Source organism: Tinamus guttatus, unplaced genomic scaffold, assembly GCF_059628265.1.
Source record: "Tinamus guttatus ecotype Peru unplaced genomic scaffold, ASM5962826v1 Tinamus_guttatus_pri_ptg000260l, whole genome shotgun sequence".
Classification (NCBI taxonomy): Eukaryota; Metazoa; Chordata; class Aves; order Tinamiformes; family Tinamidae; genus Tinamus; species Tinamus guttatus.
In genome coordinates, this window is record NW_028288794.1 from 3,156,882 (window position 1) to 3,177,724 (window position 20,843).

General features: G+C 45.9%; 2 protein-coding genes across 2 annotated transcripts in view; both read left to right on the forward strand.

The window, feature by feature from the left end:
• Positions 1 to 634: 634 nt before the first annotated feature.
• Positions 635 to 2,174, forward strand: NEUROD1 (neuronal differentiation 1). The gene is made up of 2 exons (XM_088527057.1): positions 635 to 701; positions 1,107 to 2,174. Exon 2 carries the CDS (start codon positions 1,114 to 1,116, stop codon positions 2,170 to 2,172), a length of 1,059 nt encoding a protein of 352 aa, XP_088383183.1. The 5' UTR covers positions 635 to 701; positions 1,107 to 1,113; the 3' UTR covers positions 2,173 to 2,174.
• A 7,930-nt stretch (positions 2,175 to 10,104) lies between these two features.
• Positions 10,105 to 20,843, forward strand: part of CERKL (CERK like autophagy regulator) — a 40,673-nt gene continuing 29,934 nt past the window's right edge. The window contains exon 1 of the mRNA XM_010215705.2: positions 10,105 to 10,387. Coding sequence (XP_010214007.2) covers positions 10,105 to 10,387 — 283 coding nt within the window. The remainder of the gene's footprint in view (positions 10,388 to 20,843) is intronic.

A 20,843-nucleotide genomic window follows, 5' to 3' on the forward strand; every position in this document is an offset into this window, starting at 1 on the left:
CGCCGTCCTTCCCTTGGATCGCGGGCGGACAAAACAAAATAAGGAAAAGAAAAACAAAATTCAGAGCGCGGGCGCGCGCGGCGGGACTGCCGTTGCGCCCCGGCCGCGCACCTCGGCCCCGCAGCGCCGCCGTCGCGGAGGCTTCTCGCGGGCGGCGAGGCACCGGGGCGGTCGTCATCCGGAGCTTCAAAAAGTGATTTTTCCTTTTTTTTCGTTTTCTTTCTCTTTTTTTTTAACCGGTATTTTTATTTTTCGAATTTCTCCCTCTGCGCTCGCCGCGCGCGCAGCCCCGGGATCCCGGCGGCGGCAGGAGCGGCCCGGGTGGCTCCGCTCCGCTCCGCGCGGGGCCGGAGCCCCCGCTTGGTCGCGGGGCGCGGGCGGCGACAGATGGCGGCGCCACAAAGGGCCGCGCGCGTCACGTGCCGCCCCTGACGCGCGCGGACAGATGGCGCGTGCCGGGCCGCCCGCGCGGGCGGGGCGAGGCCGCGGGAGGGCGGGGCCAGGGGAGGTGGGCGGGGCCAAGGTGGGCGGGCGCAGGCGCGCTCGGGACTCCCCCCGCGCGTCTCCGCACCCGCGTGCGCGCCCCCCCCGCCCCGCTATAAAAGGCGGGTGCGCAGCGCTGCGCGCCCGGGAAAGGCGCGCGACGCCCTTGGCGCGGGGTTATGAGCCCCGCTCCGCGCGGGACGCACTGAGACGCCCAGGTAACGGCCGCCGCGGGGCTATTTCACGTATACATAATATGTGTGTGTGCAACTCTATACGTGTGCATGTGCGTGTCTGCGTATGCGTGTATATGTGCATATAGGTGTATGCGCGCACGTCCATACACCTTGCAACTTGGAGCGCTGCGCTGCCCGGCTCTCCGCATTGTTTCCTGCCCCGCGCAGCCGGCGGTGGCTGCAGCGGAGACACGCGGAGCTCCCTGCGCGCCCCTCGCGCCTGTTACCGCTTTTGGTGCCGCCCCCGTTTCTAACGCCCCTGAGCCGTTTATAATCCCACGGATCTTGTCCCGTTGCATAATGGTGCGTGTGCGGAGCGGAGCGCGCGGGGGAGCGCGGCGCGGGCGGGCACCTCCGCGCTGTTAACGCGTGTCCGTGTCCCCGCAGGGTCGCCATGACCAAGTCGTACAGCGAGAGCGGCCTCATGGGCGAGCCGGGGCCGCCGCGCTGGGCGGAGGGGCGCCTCAGCCCCCGCGACGGGGAGCGCGACAAGGCGGAGGAGGAGCCGGAGGGGCTGCCCGGCGAGGCTGAGGAGGACGCGCTGCGCAACGGCGACGAGGAGGATGAGGAGGACGAGCTGGACGAGGAGGAGGACGAGGACGAGGAGGACGAGGAGGATGAGCAGAAGCCCAAGCGGCGCGGCCCCAAGAAGAAGAAGATGACCAAGGCGCGCATGGAGCGCTTCAAGCTCCGCCGCATGAAGGCGAACGCGCGCGAGCGCAACCGCATGCACGGCCTCAACGCGGCCCTGGACAACCTGCGCAAGGTCGTGCCCTGCTACTCCAAGACGCAGAAGCTGTCCAAGATCGAGACTCTGCGCCTGGCCAAGAACTACATCTGGGCGCTCTCCGAGATCCTGCGCTCGGGCAAGAGCCCCGACCTCGTCTCCTTCGTGCAGACCCTGTGCAAGGGCCTGTCGCAGCCCACCACCAACCTGGTGGCCGGCTGCCTGCAGCTCAACCCGCGGACCTTCCTGCCGGAGCAGAGCCCCGACGTGCCGCCGCACATGGCGCCGGCGGGAGCGCCCTTCCCGGCGCACCCCTACCCCTACCAGTCGCCGGGGCTGCCCAGCCCGCCCTACGGCACCATGGACAGCTCCCACCTCTTCCCGGGCAAGGCGCCGCCGCCCTTCGGCGCCGCCCTCGAGCCCTTCTTCGAGGGCGGCCTGGCCGAGTGCGCCAGCCCCGCCGCCTTCGACGGGCCGCTCAGCCCGCCGCTCAGCGTCAGCGGCAACTTCGCCTTCAAGCACGAGCCCGCCGCCGACTTCGACAAGGGCTTCGCCTTCTCCATGCACTACCCCGCGCCCGCCGCCGCGCTCGCGCCCGCCGCGCACGGGCCCCTGTTCGGCGCGGCCCGCTGCGAGCTGCCCGTCGAGGGGCTGCTGCCCTACGAGGGCCACGCGCCGCACGAGCGCGGGCTGCCCGCGCCGCTCCACGCCATCTTCCACGAGTGAGCGGCTCCTCGCGCCACGGGCCGCCCCCACGCACGGGCAGGGCCCCGCGGGAGCCGCCGTCCCCACGCGGCGCGGGTGCCTCCCGCCCCAGCCCCGCAGCCGTCCCCGCGCTGCTCCCCGACGGCTCCTCCCGGCCGAGCCCCCTCCATCGGCAGAGCGAAAGTCACGAGCAATAATTAGGATCTATGCAATTTTTAAAACTCGCGATGGGCCAATTACAAAAGAAAGAAAGAAAATATATATGAGATCTATATATTTTTCAACCGGCGTTTTACTACTTGTTACCTTTTTCCCATGCTGAATTATTTTGTTGTGATTTTTGTACAGAATTTTTAATGACTTTTTATAATGTGAATTTCCTATTTTAAACCATGCAGCTTCATCAATTTTTATACATATTGGAAAGGTAGAATTATATCTAATTTATACGAAATAATTTAACTAATTTAAACCAGCAGAAAAGTGCTTAGAAAAGTTATGTTGCCTTAGCACTTGTTTCTTTTCAAAGTTTTTAAAAAATGCACAATCCGGGCAATTGATTTCCCATGAAAGTCTTTCTTTTTTCTTTTCTTTTCCTCCTTTATTTTTTTTCTTTTCCCCTACAACAAGGACCAGATTCCTAGGTCTTGAGAAGATATAAGAACGAGAGACTTATTTTCTATTAAAACATATCAGTTCAACACATTACTTGCACAAACTTGTATATAAATGTTATAAGCAAATGCCAACACCCTTTTTAAATCAAAAGCTGCTTGACTATCACATACAATTTGCACTGTTTCTTTTTAGTCTTTGATCCCTTTTGCATTCCGTGTTCTTTTTTTTTTTGAAGAGAACTTGAAGATATTAATGTTTCCAGACAACATAAATGCATGATTTTATACATATTCACATGATCCGTGGTTGTCATATGCTCATATTATAAATCGGAGCCTAAAACTAATCAGGTTGTTAAAGTTGGGCGCTATACCTATTGTAGTCGATTAGTACGGTAGCTTAAAACAAATTCAACCCATTTAATCCGTAATTAGAACAATAGCTCTTGCATGTACAATGCAGTCCAGAATAAGTGCTGTTTGAAATGTAATGCTGGTTCAACTGGAATCAATCTGTACTGTAATTTTGTTTGTAATCCTGTATATGATGGTGTAATGCACACTGGGGTTGTAGAGAACAGCTCTCCTTTTGCAACGACATAGTGTTGAACAGTTGGTCGAATGTTGCATTTCTCCTTAAATGTGATTATTATTATTTTTTCTCCTTAGTGTGAGTAATTCCTATGGGATTATTGTTTTATTCGGATAGCTCATGAAAGGTGCGACACATTATTTGTAGAATAAAATTTGGACTAAAAAAGAAAAAAAAAGGGGGGGGAGGACGCGCTTCGTTGCTTTAGCTGTTTTGCTCGCTGGATTCCACGCGGCCTGCGCGGCGGGAGGAACACGGGAGCGGAGAGGCGGGAGTCGCTGCTGCCTCCGCGCAAGGTGCGCGGTGCGGGCCGTGTCTCCCCGTTAAAGCTGCGCACAGGCGGAGCCGCGGAGCGCGGTGCGCGCCCGGCAGCAACAGGTCCGAGCCCCGCGCGCAGCCCCAGTGCTCGGGGGCCCCTCGGAACCAAGCGGCGCGGGGACCCGCGCGGACTCCCCCGACACCAGCGCCTTTTCCCGAGGAGCCCGGCGGCCGCGGCAGTGCTCGCAGGCGCCAGCCCAGCGGCCGGTGCCGCCGGACGCCGCGTTTGCTCCGCGGGGCTCTCCCCGCAGAGCTCCTGTGCTCGGGGCGTCCGAAAAGCAGCGGGCGGGAGCCGCGCTGCTCCCCGCGCGGCAGCTCCGCTCTCCCGAGCTTGCGGAGCCGGGAAGGGAGCGAGCAGCCCCTGCAGCCGGGCAGGCTCCGCTGCGCGCAGCCCGGCTAACCCGAGCCAGGCGCCGCCGTGACCGAGGATGAGGGTGCAAAGGTGGCCGGGGCTCGCTCGCCTCTCGTCGCGCTCGGTCCCCTCCCACGCGAGGATCCTCGCGGCGAGTGCAGGGGCTGCTCGCATGCCACCATCTTTTATTCAAAGGCAGGCACAGATGTGCCTTCTGTGGGGGGGGGTTAATTTATGAAAATGATATTGTTTATGCATGAGAGCAGCCCGCACAACACACGCGGCTTCCATCTGAGGGGAGAGATGCCACAGAACCAGTGCCAACGGCAGGAACATATTCTGCAAATTTAGTCGCTTAAATGTTTAATGAATATTTGGAAGGCATTTCCAAGCCACAAGAAACCTTTTCAATTACCTTTCCCTTTTTCCCAGTTAATGACAAAATCCAACTCCTCTAGCCAATACAATTTACTTAAAAGATCCAAGTAGGCTCTCTGAGTGTTTGCTACCACAACACTTGAGATGAAATAATATTTTAAGGTTATGAGGAGCGTAATAAAGAAAATTAATTAGGCATTTGGGTAACTAGGGGCTCCATTTTACAAATCACTCGTGAGTTTTATTTCAATTAGTTTAGTTTCCCCCCCTCTTCTAATATATTGCAGTTCTTTTGATTATTTTTCTCCTGCTGCTGCTTCTTACGCCTCTGTGTTATTTATTTATTTTTTGTACTGTTAATAATATCAGGCCAAATCCTGAAATCCGCACTTGCGACTCCCACAGGAAGGTCTATCAAGGGCTCTTTCAAAGGAAAGAATTAGTCACCCTGCTCCTCTCCTATGAACATATCACTAATTAACTTAGGCTAGAGAGGGATTATCTAACTTTCTCGTGTGGGGGCGATGCTGGGGGTGAGTCATGCCCACGTCTGTGCTAGGTAATCCAGAAGAGGCCTAGAACTTTATTTTTATGGCTCCTGGCGACCTGCGGCTTTGCTCCTTCATGCCGTGTGTCTCCGGGAGCAGTTGTGCTTTGCCCCTGGTGTGTGCTTGGGAAGACACCTGGAAAACCCCTTCGGAGCAGCACACGAGTCACTGTCATGGCCAGACGCTCTTCCCTCCTTGGTTTCCGAAGCAGCACGAGAGGATCCGGAGATTATTCACACATTCGCATATTCCTGTCGATGCGTGGAGGCCCCGCGCAGGGCAGAGCGCCCTGTAACCATGGAGCACATCCAGGTGTAGCCATGAGGCATCGAGAGACGGAAACCTCGGGTCTAGCCAACCTGGGTGACAAACGCGCCGGGACATCCCCGGGTTGAGCCCAGTGTCTCCCTGCAGGAGCACTGCCCGAGGGAGCACGGGCAGGAGCCGCGCAGGAGGACCGAGGTATCTCGATGCACCACAGCATTACTTCCCAGGAGGCCCGTGTTCCAGAACCTTCATAAACTAACACTGGAAAGCAACACGTGGCCTCAGCAGTAATAGGAATTAACAGAAATTATTCTAAACTGTTTATATGTGAGCAAGTAAAACAAGGCTTTTGTATCATGCACAATGCTGAAATATCTTTCAGCTATTTTAACTTTGTAACTGATCAAATTTGGATCCAGTATTATCTTAACAGTTAGTTTTGACATTTTCAAAACATGAAGTATCTCCTTTTTTAAAAAGAAAAGGTTATTAACCAGGCAGTATTCCTGCACAAACCTGCCAAGTTGTTTGAAATATTAGAGAGCTAAATTCTATTTGTCTTGTTTCCATATGCAGTATCTGAAGTCAAAATCACTCCGTTCTTACTCATGCCTGCTCAGGAAGAGCTCTCACAGAACCCAAAACTTGGAGTTTTGCCTGCTGAAGTAGCAGGGAAAATATGCAGAAATTGGTCACTGTTTTTATACACCAAGATGGGTTGTGTGGTAATTATTTCAGAAAATATAAATGGTCTACAGCCACTCCATAGCTGAAAAGTCTGAGATACAAAAAGCCTGGAAAAACACAGCACATTAATACACATTGAAACAGTGAGCTGAAGATCTGTAAATAGACTGTTCTTTAAATATGTACATAAGTGTTTTTTTAAATAATTCATATATGTATTCAGCAAACCGTCAGAAGCTATGCAATACAAAATTGAAGCTGACAATGCTCTGAAAGTATTCTCTTAAGTATTTAGGTTGCCTACAGGGTATGTAAAACATAGAAAAGCAGTCCTGATTTTCAGTTCTTAGCTTGTAGTAGTTGGTAGGATGGGGTTAACTGCATTTTATATGAAACAAAATTGAAGCAATTATGACCTAGGCTCTTTACCAATGTTTTGGTGACAGAACAGTAGTAAACAAGGGCCACATTCAGTTTTATTTTCTTAAAAAGATGATGAATTGACCTTTACACAAAGAAGAAATAAAAAAGATCCCCCATCAACACATTCTCATTTTCATTTCTTTCCATTATCACTTTTTTCCCCTTCTGTTTTGATTAAGATCTTTCAGCTGCCATTTCTCTTAAGAACAACTTCAACCTTGACTTCCTTTTTTTTTTCCTTCTTATACCTGCACAATCCTTTCATTCCTTCTTATTCTCCCTTTTCTCTATTCTCCTTCGAGAGAAAAATATGTTTTTTTTTTTTCTCTCAGACATGTATTCGTTCATGTCCACCACTTCAGGCTTTCTTTTCCTTCTTTGGTCTTTCCCCTCACTCTCTCTTTTTGAAGCTTTCCTTCTCTTTTTTTTTTTCCAGACATTTGCTCATAGTAAATGAAGGATAATGCTAATGCCCTTTCTACATATTATTTCTGCCGTTCTTCAGAATGATTAATTTAGGGCTGCACTCATTTCATAGAAAGCTTGGTATTCTGCTTCATACTTGTTTAAGTCAAGGGAAAAAGAACACAACAAAAAGGATTTAATATTGTAAAGTTATAGTAATAATAGATACTTTTGTAGAGTAGCAACAGAAGAAAATGCTTAGAAGGGCTAATACCTTGGGCCTGAAGAGCTGAGGCATAACTGACCACCCACTAAACCTTTACTGCATGAGCAGACACTGTAGCCAGAAAAACACCCAAGCCAAGGATATGCTGCCAGCTTCAAAATTCACATTCCTGCAGGAGTAAATCTCTCTTAGCCTGTGATACAGTCCTGCTACCAGAAATACCCAGCTGCATCCTCCAGATAGGTCAGAGGGTTTTTTTTTCCTCACAGCATCACCTATCTCTTCTTGACTTAAATCACATTCCTTACCTTAATCTCAGCTTTTCATCATTCTTAGGACAAAGACTGGCCTTCCAGTTCCCCAGTTATCCACCTCGTGTCATTTTTTTTCTGTCTGATTTCTTCAAGGAGGAAGGAATCCTGCAAGCAATACAGGCAATTGGGAAAGGTCAGGTTGTCCCCCAGGTTCCTGCTCCTTGCAGGGCCCAGGTCGTGACGTGCCTCCCCGGGAAGCTCAGCAGCTCAAGGCAGCACCTGGATGCCCCGCTGGGTCTCCTCCGCCTCAGACTGCTGAGGAGAACCTCGAAGCACCTTCACTCTTTCACTCCAAGCTGCATTTAGGCTGGAGATCTCGCCCTTGGTGTTTGCCTTGGTGACATTTCAGCCATGCTGCTCCTGGCCACTGCCCGGGTGATCTAGACCCGGACCATGGACTCACTGACTTGACATCCTGGCTTGACCTCGGACCTGCCTCATCACTATAGATTTTTTTTTGCCATCATGACTTCTGGCAGGATGTGTTGACTCTGGTGATGCTGTGGTGGTGCTGGACTCCAGACCTGCCTGCCCAGGTCCTGCTCATCTGCACTCCAACCTTCCCACTTGTCCTGTCTCCCCAGACCCATGGGGGCTTGTGGTCACCCCTGTGGCCACCCTACCCAGCTCAACCTGGCCCTGATCACTTCGCCCAGGTCAAGCAGGATGAGCCATGGCTGGTGGGCCTGTCCTGCTCACCTGGCTCTGCTCCCTGCTCTTGGGGAACAGCTCGTGCGGGTACAGCCCCTCTTCCAGGGATGTCCTCAGTGTGGAAACTTCCAACACTGGTCTAGAAAAGGGCTGGGATATTTCACTGCTAGATTATTCTGTTTTCTCCCAATTCAGGGTGACATAACCTGTGAAGTGTGATATCAATAATAATAATAAAAATCCCTGTAACTGATAAGCTGAAAACTAATACCTTGCATTGAGTAGTAGTCTTCCAGGAAAATAAGTATCTGTCTCATAGAAATGGTTGTAATAATGGCATATTTGTAAAAAGAATGAACAGAACCCTGTATCACTGAAATATTTTCTCTAGCGTGAGACTTCCTTGCTATTTCTATTGTCTTATGGTATAAGACTTCCTTGATATTGCTATTTCATGTTTTAATCTGCTACATTTTTGTATCTTGACAGATATTGGTTTAATATTCCCTTCAAGTAACATCAATAAAATGGTATTACAACTTTTACTGACATAAGCTGAAGGATATTACAAGTCTCCTGGGAACTGTAATATTCTTTCAATGATGGCACTGATAGCAGTATCACTTTATGGCTCTAAGACAGTTATTAGCTTATCCTTTACCTTAGGAGAAATAATCTGGTATCAATATAATATATACATAGATTCGGTAGGCCAATAAATGCTCTCGGAAACAAATAAAGAAAGGCTGCAGTGCTTTGTAAAGAGCACAGAGCCTCAAAGATGAATCAATCATTTTTTCTGTTGAATATTGTGCTTTATCTTCTAGTTAATGATTTAACTTTCATATTGAATGACATCAGTGAAAACACATTAAAGCTCACTGATGTCAAAGAACTGGTACAAGCTTAATTGGTTCATATACTCCTGTAGTCTTCAGAATATTAAGTTGGTAAGGCAAGTGTGTTTGTCTTACAGTTTTTTCCTGCCTCATCACTCATTTCTCTTTAGGCAAAAAAAAAAAAAATGGATTTTGCATAAAACTTTCATACATTGTACATAATTTCAACTGTTCATACTTTATTTTGTCTGATTATTCTGCAGTCAAGATAATTACCTTCCAGCAAAGAGCTTCTACGGGACACAGAATATTAGCACAATTAAAAAAAGAGTCAGAAGACCAATGATGGTTTGAAGGAAGCAGAAGCAATGTGAATGTGTTATTTAGAAGTACTGTTTTCCCTTTTTAATAAACCTATTTTAAGTAGACTTTTTATTTAGTTAACAAAATATTCTATACGTTTTGTGTTCATTCTAGGAATATATATTTTTATAACCCCCAAAGACTGACAACAATCTTGTAACAGCAATAGTTGACACTGGTAGAGGGAAATTTGTCAGATCTACATCTCACTTAAAGCTGTATAAGTGATTTGGGGCAAATTCAAAAGCACCAAAAGAAGGCTATCCCAAAGCCATTCCATAGTGCGGGATTTTGTGGCCTTCCCCTGGATTGATTACAGGTGATTACCTGCATTTCTTCATACATCTGTTACGTATTTCCTCATATATCTGTTAGATGTGTATATATTTGCTCATATATCCATTAAAAGTGAATGTATTTCCTCATATATCTGTTAGAAGTACATATCTTTCCTCATATATCTTAGATGTGTATATATTTCCTTATATATTTTAGATATGTATGCATTTCCTCATGTTAGATGTACGCATATTTCCTCACATATTTCCTCATATATCTGTTAGATGTACACGTATTTCCTCACATATATGTTAGATGTACATGTATGTCCTCATATATCTATTAGATGCACACATCTTTCCTCATATACCCGTTAGACGTGTATGTGTTCCCTCACATATCCGTTAGATGTGTATTTATTTCCTCACAGAATCGATACTTGTCAGGCCTTACACAGAGCCTGGGATACCCTCACACGCGGTTCTGGACCGTAGTGACCCGCGAAAAGGGGACACACTTGTGTTTCACGAGCGGCCCGGCCGCAGCCCCCCGCTCGGCCCCGTTCCCCGGCGCCCGCCCCCGTCGCGGCCGCCGTGGCGGGGCCGCCCCGGGGCGGTTCGGGGCGGGGCGGGCGCTGCCTGGCAGCCGCGGGGACGCCGCGCGCCGGCCCCAACGGCCGCCCGCGCCGGCCGCCATGCTGGGCGCCAGGGGGCCCTTCCTGCGCGCGCGGCCCGAGCGCTCGGTGGGCCCGGTCGGGGGCCGCCCGCGCCACGGGGGTGCCCGGAGCGTCCCCTCCGCCGCCCCGGCGGGGCCCGAGCAGCGCGGGCGGCGGCGGCGGGTGGCGGCGGCGGGGGAGGAGGAGGAGGAGGAGCCGCCGCTCCTCAGAGGCATCTTCGAGATCGGCCGGAGGAGCTGCGACGTGGTGCTGAGCGCGCGGCGCCTGCGCTGGAGCCCCATCCTGCCCGAGAGTCCCGCAGGTGGGACCGCGCTCGCGCGGGGCGCTCCGGGGCAGCGGGATGGGAAGGCGCCGTCGCTAGCTGGGATGGGCGATGGCTGGTGTGGCGCATCCCATCACGGAAAATAATAATAATAGTAATAGTAGGTTTGCAGCACCATGGACGCGTCAGACCTGCCTTCCAGCTGTTCCCAGAGGGCACCGCTATCCCCAGCATCAGTAGCGCGAGACGGGGCAGAGTGGGTCCTTGTGTCCCGTGGCCCCGGCAGGGGCAGTAAGAGGATTTATTTGGTGGCATTTCTGCGGTGACGGCAGCAGCTGCGCTAGTATCCTTGGGCTCCCTGTGGGGTGATGCTGGCGGGTGCAGCGAGTAGCGCTGGGCCTCGACAGCCTCCCCGGGGCTCCGTGTTTTACTGCTGCTTCTCATGGCTCCTGCCATTAAGGTGGATGTTGAAAAGAGCTTATGGAAGAATCTGGCTTGGAAACTTCCGATAAAGCCACATGATATGTGAAAATGCCAAAATGCCAGTATTTGGTCAAGTAAACCAAACTTCTATGCAAAAAAAAAAAACGTGAGGAAAAGGAAAATGCCTCAGATTGATCCCAATTGTCTGCTTCTTCCCCTCTGTCCTGTCAAAAACGTGATAACATAATCTTACTTTTAAAGCTATTTGCTTCTTCCTGTATGTGCTGTTTAGTGCACTATGACTTTCATGGTGCTCCTGCCCTGGATGAATCAAAGCTGTGTTTCAGGAATGCCAAGTTTCTCGACAGCACAACTGCAGTCTGTCACGCTCCGTTAACTTGTCCAGGCCTAGAAACCACATCTATTTTCGTACCACTTAGTGCGGCTGAGATTCAACTGCTAGCGGTAAGCTCTGCATACAGAGAAGCAAGGTTGCCTCCAAATACCCTTTTTGTTTCTCTTTTCCTATGCCATGTTAATGTGTCCCCTCAGGAGGTGGTCTGTGTGCTGCAGAGCATCAGGAGAGTTGTGGAAGGCCGGGATTCCACCACGGCTGAGAGAAACACTCGGATGCCCGAATCTGAAGTCGTTATGTTTCATTCTGTGTAGCCACATAGAGACACCAGAGCTACTCAGGTTGAGCTAATGCAGCACATGTGCGCAGCTACCAGCTTTTACCCAGCAATTACTGTAACCGAGCCAGTGCCACAGGACAGGAATGCCTGCGCTTTGGAAGGGCTGTTGAGTTCTCATGGAGTCGGCGCTGGCTCACACGTGGTCCTTCCTCCTGTAGCTGGTGGGAGCGTCTCAGTAATGCTGTTACCCAACACTGTAGCCGCTTGGATTATCCACAGCTCTCTGTATCTGACCTGACGTGTCATTTATGAACTATGTAGCTTTATGTACAACGCTCCAATTTGCTATTTTATGCTTTGACTACTATACTAGTTTGAGTTGTTGTCTCTCTAAAGCTAGGGTCCTTGATTGTCTTTTAATTGTGACCAGGTTTTAAGGTGACATTTCAATACTTTGCTTCATGCCTCCAGAGATGAGACTATATTCCTGCCTTTTTTTTTTTTTTTTTTGAGTAGGAAAGTTCAGACATTGCTACTCTTGGAAGATCTCTTTTGTCCGAGTTTACCCATTCAGACGCTGCAAGCTCTTCTTTCTTGGTTTTTGTTAGTCATGTTGCAGATGGCAGGACTTGTGGAAAGCAGCACTATCAAGTTGATGTCAGCTATATCAGGATCTGGGCCTTTAGTGCTTGTGGATTAAGATGCTGCTGCAAAACTGAATTTTCAGAGACAATGAAGTACTAGTATACATAATAATGGAGCTGTTGAATGTTTTGTTTCCAAGTTTTCAGTGTCTGACTCCCTTATTAGTTTCAGTGGAAAAAATAGTGCTGTCTTCTAAGGTGGTGCACTTCTGGAGGTCAAATGTGTATTTTGAAGCTTGGATATTTTTTTGGTCCATCCATCTCGCAGCCCTGTTGCAGTTACCAGGGAGCACTGAAGGTGAGAGGTGTCCTGCTGCAGGAGCAGCCACGCTGCTGCTTCCTCATTTTGCTTTGCAGCAGCACAGGGCTTGGTCTGGGCTGCAGGCAGGCACAGGAGATGGTTGGTGGCTGCCTGGGCAGCACTTGTTGCCCCGGGGGAGCTAGGTTGAAGAGTTTTCTGGACTTCTATGTACTTTTCCCTCCTGCTTTAAGAAAAGATCTCTCTTGTATGGCAGTTGTTCCAGACTGGCAAGTCAGAGAACTGCCAGGCTGTCTCCTTATTCCCCTTTCCTGCCCTCCCCGTAGTTCACCAGAGGTTTTCTGGTCATGCCGAAGTCCTCGTTTGTCCATCATCTGCAATGCTAAAGTTCCCACCACATGGTCTTACATTTGATAGTCTTGGCTCTTCTAAGCAAAATTTGAAGCTCCAGCTAAAAGTTCTCAAGTAAATGACATGACCAAAGCCAGGCAGAGCCGGAATGAACCCTGGAGTGTGCCCAGCCGTGTCCCGTTGCGCTGCCTCTGTGGAGCTTCCCTTTTCCTGGGGCAGCATGGTTGCCAGGCACACTGCCGCTTGGCTCTGCCCTTTTCTTCTGCTTCCTAGAGGTTTTTGTTAGCTGTATAAATAAAGTAAGGGCTCCCTCTGCTCACTAATAATAGAGCTGTGAACTGTAGAGCAATTCATTCCTGCTTGCTGCTTCAAAACCACATTAGAGAACCTATCCAAAGTACAGCTTTAAATATAGTGTAAGATTTTTGAGTTACCAAAAGATGATAAGCATTGGTATGATGCATTGGTTTATAGTGATGGAAACTTTTCCAAGTGATGGGAAAAATAATATCTTACATTTAAGAATAGATAGAAAGGAATCTGGCCAGTGTGGCTAAAGCTTAAAACTAATGAACTGTAGGGGATTAGGAGAGTAGACATGGGAATCACTTGTATAATAGTATATATGTATTATAGTATGTATATATACTTGTAGAACCTTTTCAGTAAAGATAGTGTTAGTTCAGTGCCCTTTGTGCTGGCCTTCTAATATGGTTTGCATTTGCTGTGTAAAGAAAAATTAGAAGAGAAATCTTCATTCAAACTGCATCTTTTTGGAGACCCCATGGGATTTCCTGATTGACAGTAATTGCAATTTCTTGTCAGATTTCTATCCGATAAGGAATGGAGCTAAACTGTCACCGACCTGGTGTTTTTCTGGTGTGCAAAATCTGGAGGTTTTGGATCATTCTGAAAAACTTCTTTTAAATGTAGATTGTGGGTGTGACATGCTCGACTAATGGGTGCACGAAGCTCTTCCCTCAGGCACCTACTTTGTAGCCTGGATAAAAGGCCTCTCAAATAAAACTATGTATAAGTATACTTTATGTGTAAGTAAGTAAACATAATAGTTTAAATTTGTTTATTAATAAGAAAGTAAGCTCTCTGGAGCAGCCCTGAGATTAGTATGCCATTCAATATATACTTTTATAATAATGAAGTAAAAAAGGTCAATATGTAGTTTATATAATATCTTCTTGTTATTAAAAAGTACTTTTATACATGTGTGTGCATATAGTTTTAGGTAGAATAATTCTTTAAGTACAGCAATAAGGAGGAATCACTGAAATATCAAAACAGCGAGTTAGGAGTAAGGGACTTAGAATTAATTCTGAGTGCAAAGTGGCCTGCTGCCAAGGCTATTTAGGAACAGATGTGGGTGAAATAGATACCAATGGTCTGTTTGGGATCTCTAAAGTAAGACATCTGTCACTCTGTCAGTCAGTAAAAATAATGGAAATGGGAATCGACCGTTACAGAATATGAATTATTGAAGTTATTAGCTGGTCAAATCGAAAGCTTTTGATTTGGCTTCTGTTGTGTAGTAAATATAATTTCTCCTTATCATGCCCTATAAATTGTCTAGAAAAAATAAGAAAACTATATTTTTTAAGGAAGGGCCAAAAATAAATAATATGAAGTGTAACTAAGAGTGTGATATGTATGTAGCACATTCAATTTACATCTTGAAGTTATATATTAACAAAGAAATTATGCAACGTTAAACAAACCCATGGCCTTTAAACTTGCAGGAAGCTCTTAACTTTTTTCAGCAAAGTCCGTAAAATATTGCATGTCTGTTAGATAAATGCTCCATGAAACTGATACATTTATTGATTTATAATACATAAAGACAAGACAACTAATCTTTGTCCATGCTAGTGATGTAGGGATAAAAATCTCTTGTTCCTTGTAAACAAATGTTCCTCAGAAGCCCTGAAAGAGCAGTGTGCAGTCAGATCCCTTATCTAAGCACTAATCCTGCATCTCCCTTAGTAGATTGACTTTCTTCAGCTTTGTGGAATGTTGTTTTGTCCCGCTCTTTTACCTTCTAGATAGTGCTGTTATCTTTTCCTAGTTGTGGTTTTAGCATATCATTCCCGAGCTGGTGTCCCTTCACTGTGCGCCTTTACATCGTTTCTGTTATAACCAAGGTAGGCAGCTTGTCTTGACTTTCTCGTCTCGTTTCCCTGTTGTACCCACATTGCCACTTCTCATGAGGCCACTGAAGCTTGCAGGCAGTGCCAGCCGCTCATTCCCGAGTGTGCGGAAAGTGCCCGCTTGCTTTGCTCCACTGCTCCCACACATCCATAAGGAATGCTCTGTGAACATCTGAGGAGCTGTATTATTCTTGAAATACTTCCCTACATCTCTCTCTATATATTTTAAGTAATATGTACAGTAAACAAAGCCAAAATCAGATTAATATTTTGTTTGCTCAAGGTCTGGGATTGCTGCCTGCACTCGCGGTCTCTTTGCCTGCAGCTGTTTCTTGCCTTGGACTGTTGGTGGTTTTATGGTACCTGAAACAGTTGTGAGGATGTAGTGATGCCTAAGGAGGCTGCGCACACAGCAGATCCTGTGAGCTTTTTTCTAGAGCTGGGACTGCTCATGACAGAAAATGTAGTGGAATTGAGAACATGATGTTCTGCTATATTTTCTTTTAATTTTACTTCTTGACAAAAACATGTTGAGATTAATACATTTGTGTCCTTTTACTGTTACAAAACCAAAATGAAAAGAAAAGAAGAAAGTCTGTCATCTGCTCTTGTTAGAGGCAAAGTACACAAAACTTCAAAACGATGTTTTCCTCTCCCTGTGACACGTCTTACTCTTCACTGAGTATATGACAAGAGCAGCAGGTAGCTAATAGCTGTTGTTGCTTGTGTGCTGAAAAACAAAAAAAAAATTAACAGACAGAAGAAATGTTACTTTGTTTTGTTATTATGTATATCAGCTCCGATATGCGCTGCCACTAGAAATACATTTTTACTTCCGTGTGTGCAGTGCTTTGAAATATTTTATCCTTTTTAGGAAATTTACAAAAAAAAAAAAAAAGCGTAAATAGCTGGAAATGTGAGATTCGTAAAGCTGAAGAATTGAATATTCTTTGTGCACCTTCGTGTTGGTGGCTCAGGTAACCACTGGCTGCCCTTTAAGGAAATCGGTGGCCCTGGTTTCTAGGATGTACCTTGTGGCAGTATGGGTGGACAAAAAGCCATAATGTGTTGAGTATCTGATACGTCTATTACTGTGTAGCCATAAGGAGCTGCTATTATTTTAGACACCAACTGATTTCATGATAGTGTTGGATTTCTTTCACATATGCTTATGTTTGCGTACAGATGATCCTTTATGAACATCTGCTAGTTTTGTGGTGGTATCTGCTGTTTCCTTTTAAAATCTGACCTTTTGGTCAATTACTACTGGGGCTCCCGAGCAACTCTTTTATACTGGGACCTTTCGCTAAATTGATTCCTGTGTCATAGGCATTAACCGTCTCTTTTTTGAGTTAATGGAGTTTCACCATGCTTGGACATACCAAGGAATAGAGTGCAACTGTGAAGTTGATACATATATATAGAGAGGTAATTTCATCTATTTTACTCTGCTAACCTGAAATAAGTGACTAGAATTGCCTCTTTTTGACTGTTCAAGAGTCATGCGTGAGTTTTGGAGGAGCAGTTTGCAGGCGAATCGCAATGGCACTTGCAAGTGACATTTGTCAACCTCTCTGAATAGGATTGCTATTCAGATATTGCTAAGTGTTTCAGCGCAGTTTGTACTACAAAGGGTACATACTGGGTGTTATTTGAAATATTAGAGGTTAAGGAAGACATGAGAACAGAACTTATCTTGAGCTCTGTGTGATTCCATCTCTGAGGACACGGCTCTACTTCGAGATTGAAATAAGGAATACATAAGCCCTCAAGCTGAAAACCATCAGAATGCCCCAAGCTATACTTATTCCAAAGTTTTACTATGTGTAAGTATTACTTAGTATGACTCTAAGCCGGGCATTTAGAATGATTATATGGCAGAGTATTTATTTATTTATTGTAAAATTAGAGCCAGAATGCAGAGTAAATCATAGAAACCATTCAAATGATCCCCTAATAAATTGTACACATTAAAAATTCTGTTCCAGTTCCATCACTGGCCTTTTTATTACGAAGCTTATTGCTATTAGCTTTTTTTTTTTCTAATTGTGTGAAGTTTCAGTTATTTTGTGATCTGCTAATGGATACAGACCCAAATTTGAGAAATATGTCTATTTCTCAATGTTTAAAACTAAATAAATAACAAGGAAAGGCTATGAAAGACTAGGAAGGCTCTAGATCTGAACTTTTATGTGAACTTTCATGTATCCCTTTTGTTAGGGGTTGGATGGAAAAAAACAAACTCCTGATGTTAAAAATCTGGCACAGCTTCCCTTTCCCCTGGCTTCTCCTTTAGAAGGTGTAAGAATATGTTAAATGTCTGTTTTAAAAGCAAACAACACCTTAGCCATGTAGTTCTCTAATCTGTGGCTGTTTCTTCCCCTGTGTGCTACAATTTAAACGACTGTCCATTTCTTGTCCAACACTCAGTGCATGGCTCTGAATTTCCTGGCTTTTCTCTATAGAAGCTTCAGGCGGTGCTTTACTTAGACGCTTTTCAGTCCAGAGTTGTTGCTACTGTCAGTTTATTTGCACTGTGACCATATATCTTCTGTCAGCTCATACACTTAAGTGAACACAGGCAAGCATGCTCTGCAAAGCTCAGAAAATGCAAAGCAACAGATGTTGTGTACTGCACAATTATTCGTATCCTGGAAACAAATCTTTGCACAGGGCAGACAGTGTCTTGGAAAAGCAGAATTTGACATACAAGCGATCGAGTTAAGAGTAACGGCAGTAAGTACCTACAGCTAAATTTGCTGTGTTTGACAGATACTGTTCTGAGTCTAAGTAGTTAAACAATGCTTACTGATTTATTATTATTATTTTTAAATTTTAGGAAAATGGCTTTTGAGAGAGTCTATGTTATTAACTTTAATGGCAATTCTTATAAATAAATTGCTGAAAGTAAATAGGAAAGAAAAATGAAAAAGCCAGCGGCCGGGTGTTTGGTGCGAGAACAGTGTGTTTCTGCCTCGTGGTTGTGTCAGGGGCTGCGAGGGCGGCTCGAGCGGAGCTGACCTCCCGAGCGCCCTGAGGAACTGCTGCCTGCAGGGAGTTGGGCTCGTTTTAGAAAAGAAAAAAGAAAAAAAAGCTTCTGAATATTACAAAACTGCCCAAAACATGAAATGGCAGTGGCTTTTGTTCACTTTACTGCAGGCATTAAATTAGGCTGTGTTTAAGCTAAGATCTTTGAGCTTTTTTTTCAATTCCAGAGATCTTTTTTGATGAAGGAATAGTGATAGTTAAGGTGGTTTTAGGGAGGTGCTTAACAAGAGAAAAGAATATTTGCTAAATATTTGTATTTATTTTTACTGCAGTACAAACAAAAATGAAATCAAAAAGCTTTTTATCTGCATTTACATTTGTTGGGGAGTTAATTATTTAGAATACGGTGAAAATAAACAGGTGTCATTTTGGGAAATTTGGTCCCTGGGTCTTGCTTGGTTTACAGAAACCTGTGGAAGGAATGGGTTACTGCTGAACCCCCTGTATGATTTACGCCTATAGCTGTTTGTTGTTTGCCTTGCTTAAATGAGCTGCTGTATTTGTGTTTTTTACATATGCCCGTATAAAAGTGCCACGCTAGCAGTGTTCATTTGCATGCAAGAACAGACTTGAAAATGAGTTTATAGTAAAAATACAGCTTTGTTAAATGTTGTTAAACCTATTTTCTTTGTGTCTGTTTCATGGTTCGAAGACTGCCTGAATAGCTCGTAATGCCTTTGGTGTTAATGGTATGATCTGAAAGGAGTAGGGAAGAGAGAAAAATTGGGCAGGGAATGAAGATGCAAAGACAGAATTGCTGAATGTGTATGTTTGGTTCAAATAGAAACAGCGACACACTTGAAGTGTGTTGATTCTCTCCTCCAAGAAAACTTCAGAGCAATGTCCATTTTACAGATGTCACTAGGCAGAGTATCAAGAGTTGATGCCCTTAGGCATAATGGTTCAATCTTTTTTCTTTATTTCGGTGTCATCTGCTTGGGATCAATACCAGGAACTATAGCTAGTCCTTTCCTTTTGTATATGAACATGGACTGCTTATGTAGAAAAAACATGTATTGCTTAAATACTTGTTAGGATTATTATGTTAGGAATTTTTAGGAAATACATGGAGGAAAAAAGCAGATAACTTGGTTTGCCAAGCATGCAGGTGCCAACCAAGACGTTCGCGCCAGGATGCTGCGTGCGGTTCCGCCATTCTCGATGCAGCCGTCTCGGAGCTGAAGGAAGTTCGGAGCGCGGCAGCCCGGCTGCGGAGGAGCAGCTCCCGCGTGAGCATCGCCCCCACGATGGCAGCGTGTGGCAATGGCCTTGTCCCCGTCCCGAAACAAGGGGCATGGGCCATCGAGTGGAGCTAAAAGTGACCGGGCTGAAAGCTGTGGGAGTGCTTGTGTAAGGAGGTGCTGAGCTGTGAAACTCCCTGCGAAGGACAGTGCGGAGCCTGAAAGTTTGTGTGAAATCAGCTAGAAACTGAACGTCTTGTTTGAGGGCTGTGAAATACCTAGAAATCACCATTGGATCAAGATGCTACAGATGAAAACACATGGAGACTGGAAAAGTACGAAGAGGAAATACTACAGCTGCTTGCTCTGTTCCTGGTGTTCTCTCACCATATCCTTATGGTGACTATTTGGTGACATGATACTGAGCAGGGTGGCTTTTTGCTCTGACCCAGTATTGCCTGCTTAAAGTACCAGAAACCAGTTAAATTATGTGTTAAATTATACTGCACATAAAAACACACACATAACTACTCCGCAACTCTGCCTACATCTGCACTACTAAGAACATTTTTCTTCAGTAGAAATTGAACTTCAATATTTCTGTAGCCTTCTGTGTGTAGCCTGCTTGTCTGCAGTGGGGGCTTTTCTTCTGCATCAGTCACCTCAGACTCTGAGCTTTCCCATCCTTACTAATGACCATTTCGGCTGCTTTTGTTTGATAACTAGATTATTAGGCTTTCCATTTGATTCTAGTATTTCCTGATATTCCCTGTGCTGCTCCATCATCCCAGCATACCCAGACAGTTCTCTGGATCATGTTGCTGTTCTCCCCCAATGTATTTCTGTTTGTTGGTGCAACATTTCTCCGTCTCGCTTTCCCCCTCAGGAGGGGGAAAAGGGCTTGAATGTCTCTGATGGTAATTGTGTATTTTGCCTGAGGAAATTGGTGAGGAGCTTTGCTTTAGGAGGCAACCAAGTCTTCAGGTTTCCAGGAACATATTCCATGCTTTGCTACAGTTTGCTGTCGCCTTGAAACACTGCAATTAGTAATAGATAGTCACATGTGCTGTGTAGCTACAGTACAAGAGCTGAGAGGAGGCGACAAGAGATGTCTAGCAACTTGCTCAGTGTGAGATTATTAGTATATGCAAGGATGCAAAGCATGAATTATGGATTTTTATTTATTTATTTATTTTAACAGCTGATATGCCTATCAGGAAATGCATAGGTTTCTGTGTCTAACTAGGTATAGTAATGTAGTTTGTTGTAATAGTGAAAGTTATTTTTATACCGATACCTAATTCTGAATCTGTAGTACATTGTGATAAGTGACATAATTTAATGCTGCATGAATACAATTTTAACATTTTCTGTTTTCACACGTGCAGCATGTTTTCTGGATGTTATTTTAAAATTCATTACCTTATTTTGCTTAGCAGTTGTTATATAAATCTAAAAGATCTTCCTTTTTTGTGCAAGTTTTGTGATAAGTTCAAAAATGTGCCCTTAATTTGCTCATTATCTATTATTATTACCCTAAACTGTATAAAAGCATAAAATATTGAACCAACTCAAAGGACCTTCTTTCCCCAATTATTCTTGTGTAGTTTAATTTGCGAAATAGCATTATAATTCTTTCTTAAGGAAAATCACCTAACTGGGTATACCTCAAAGCAATCCTTTCCATTAAAACAGCTGTTGGTGTTGGCTGGGCAGCACTGTATGCACGAGCATTTAGCTTTAAGTTAGCAGAGAGGCCTTCCCGGTTTGCAGGGTGCTTTTGCGGCCTGCGCGG

What these genes read in the sequence shown, in the direction of transcription:
- NEUROD1 (XM_088527057.1), top strand. Translation starts at nt 1,114, where the DNA reads ATGACCAAGTCGTACAGCGAGAGCGGCCTCATGGGCGAGCCGGGGCCG.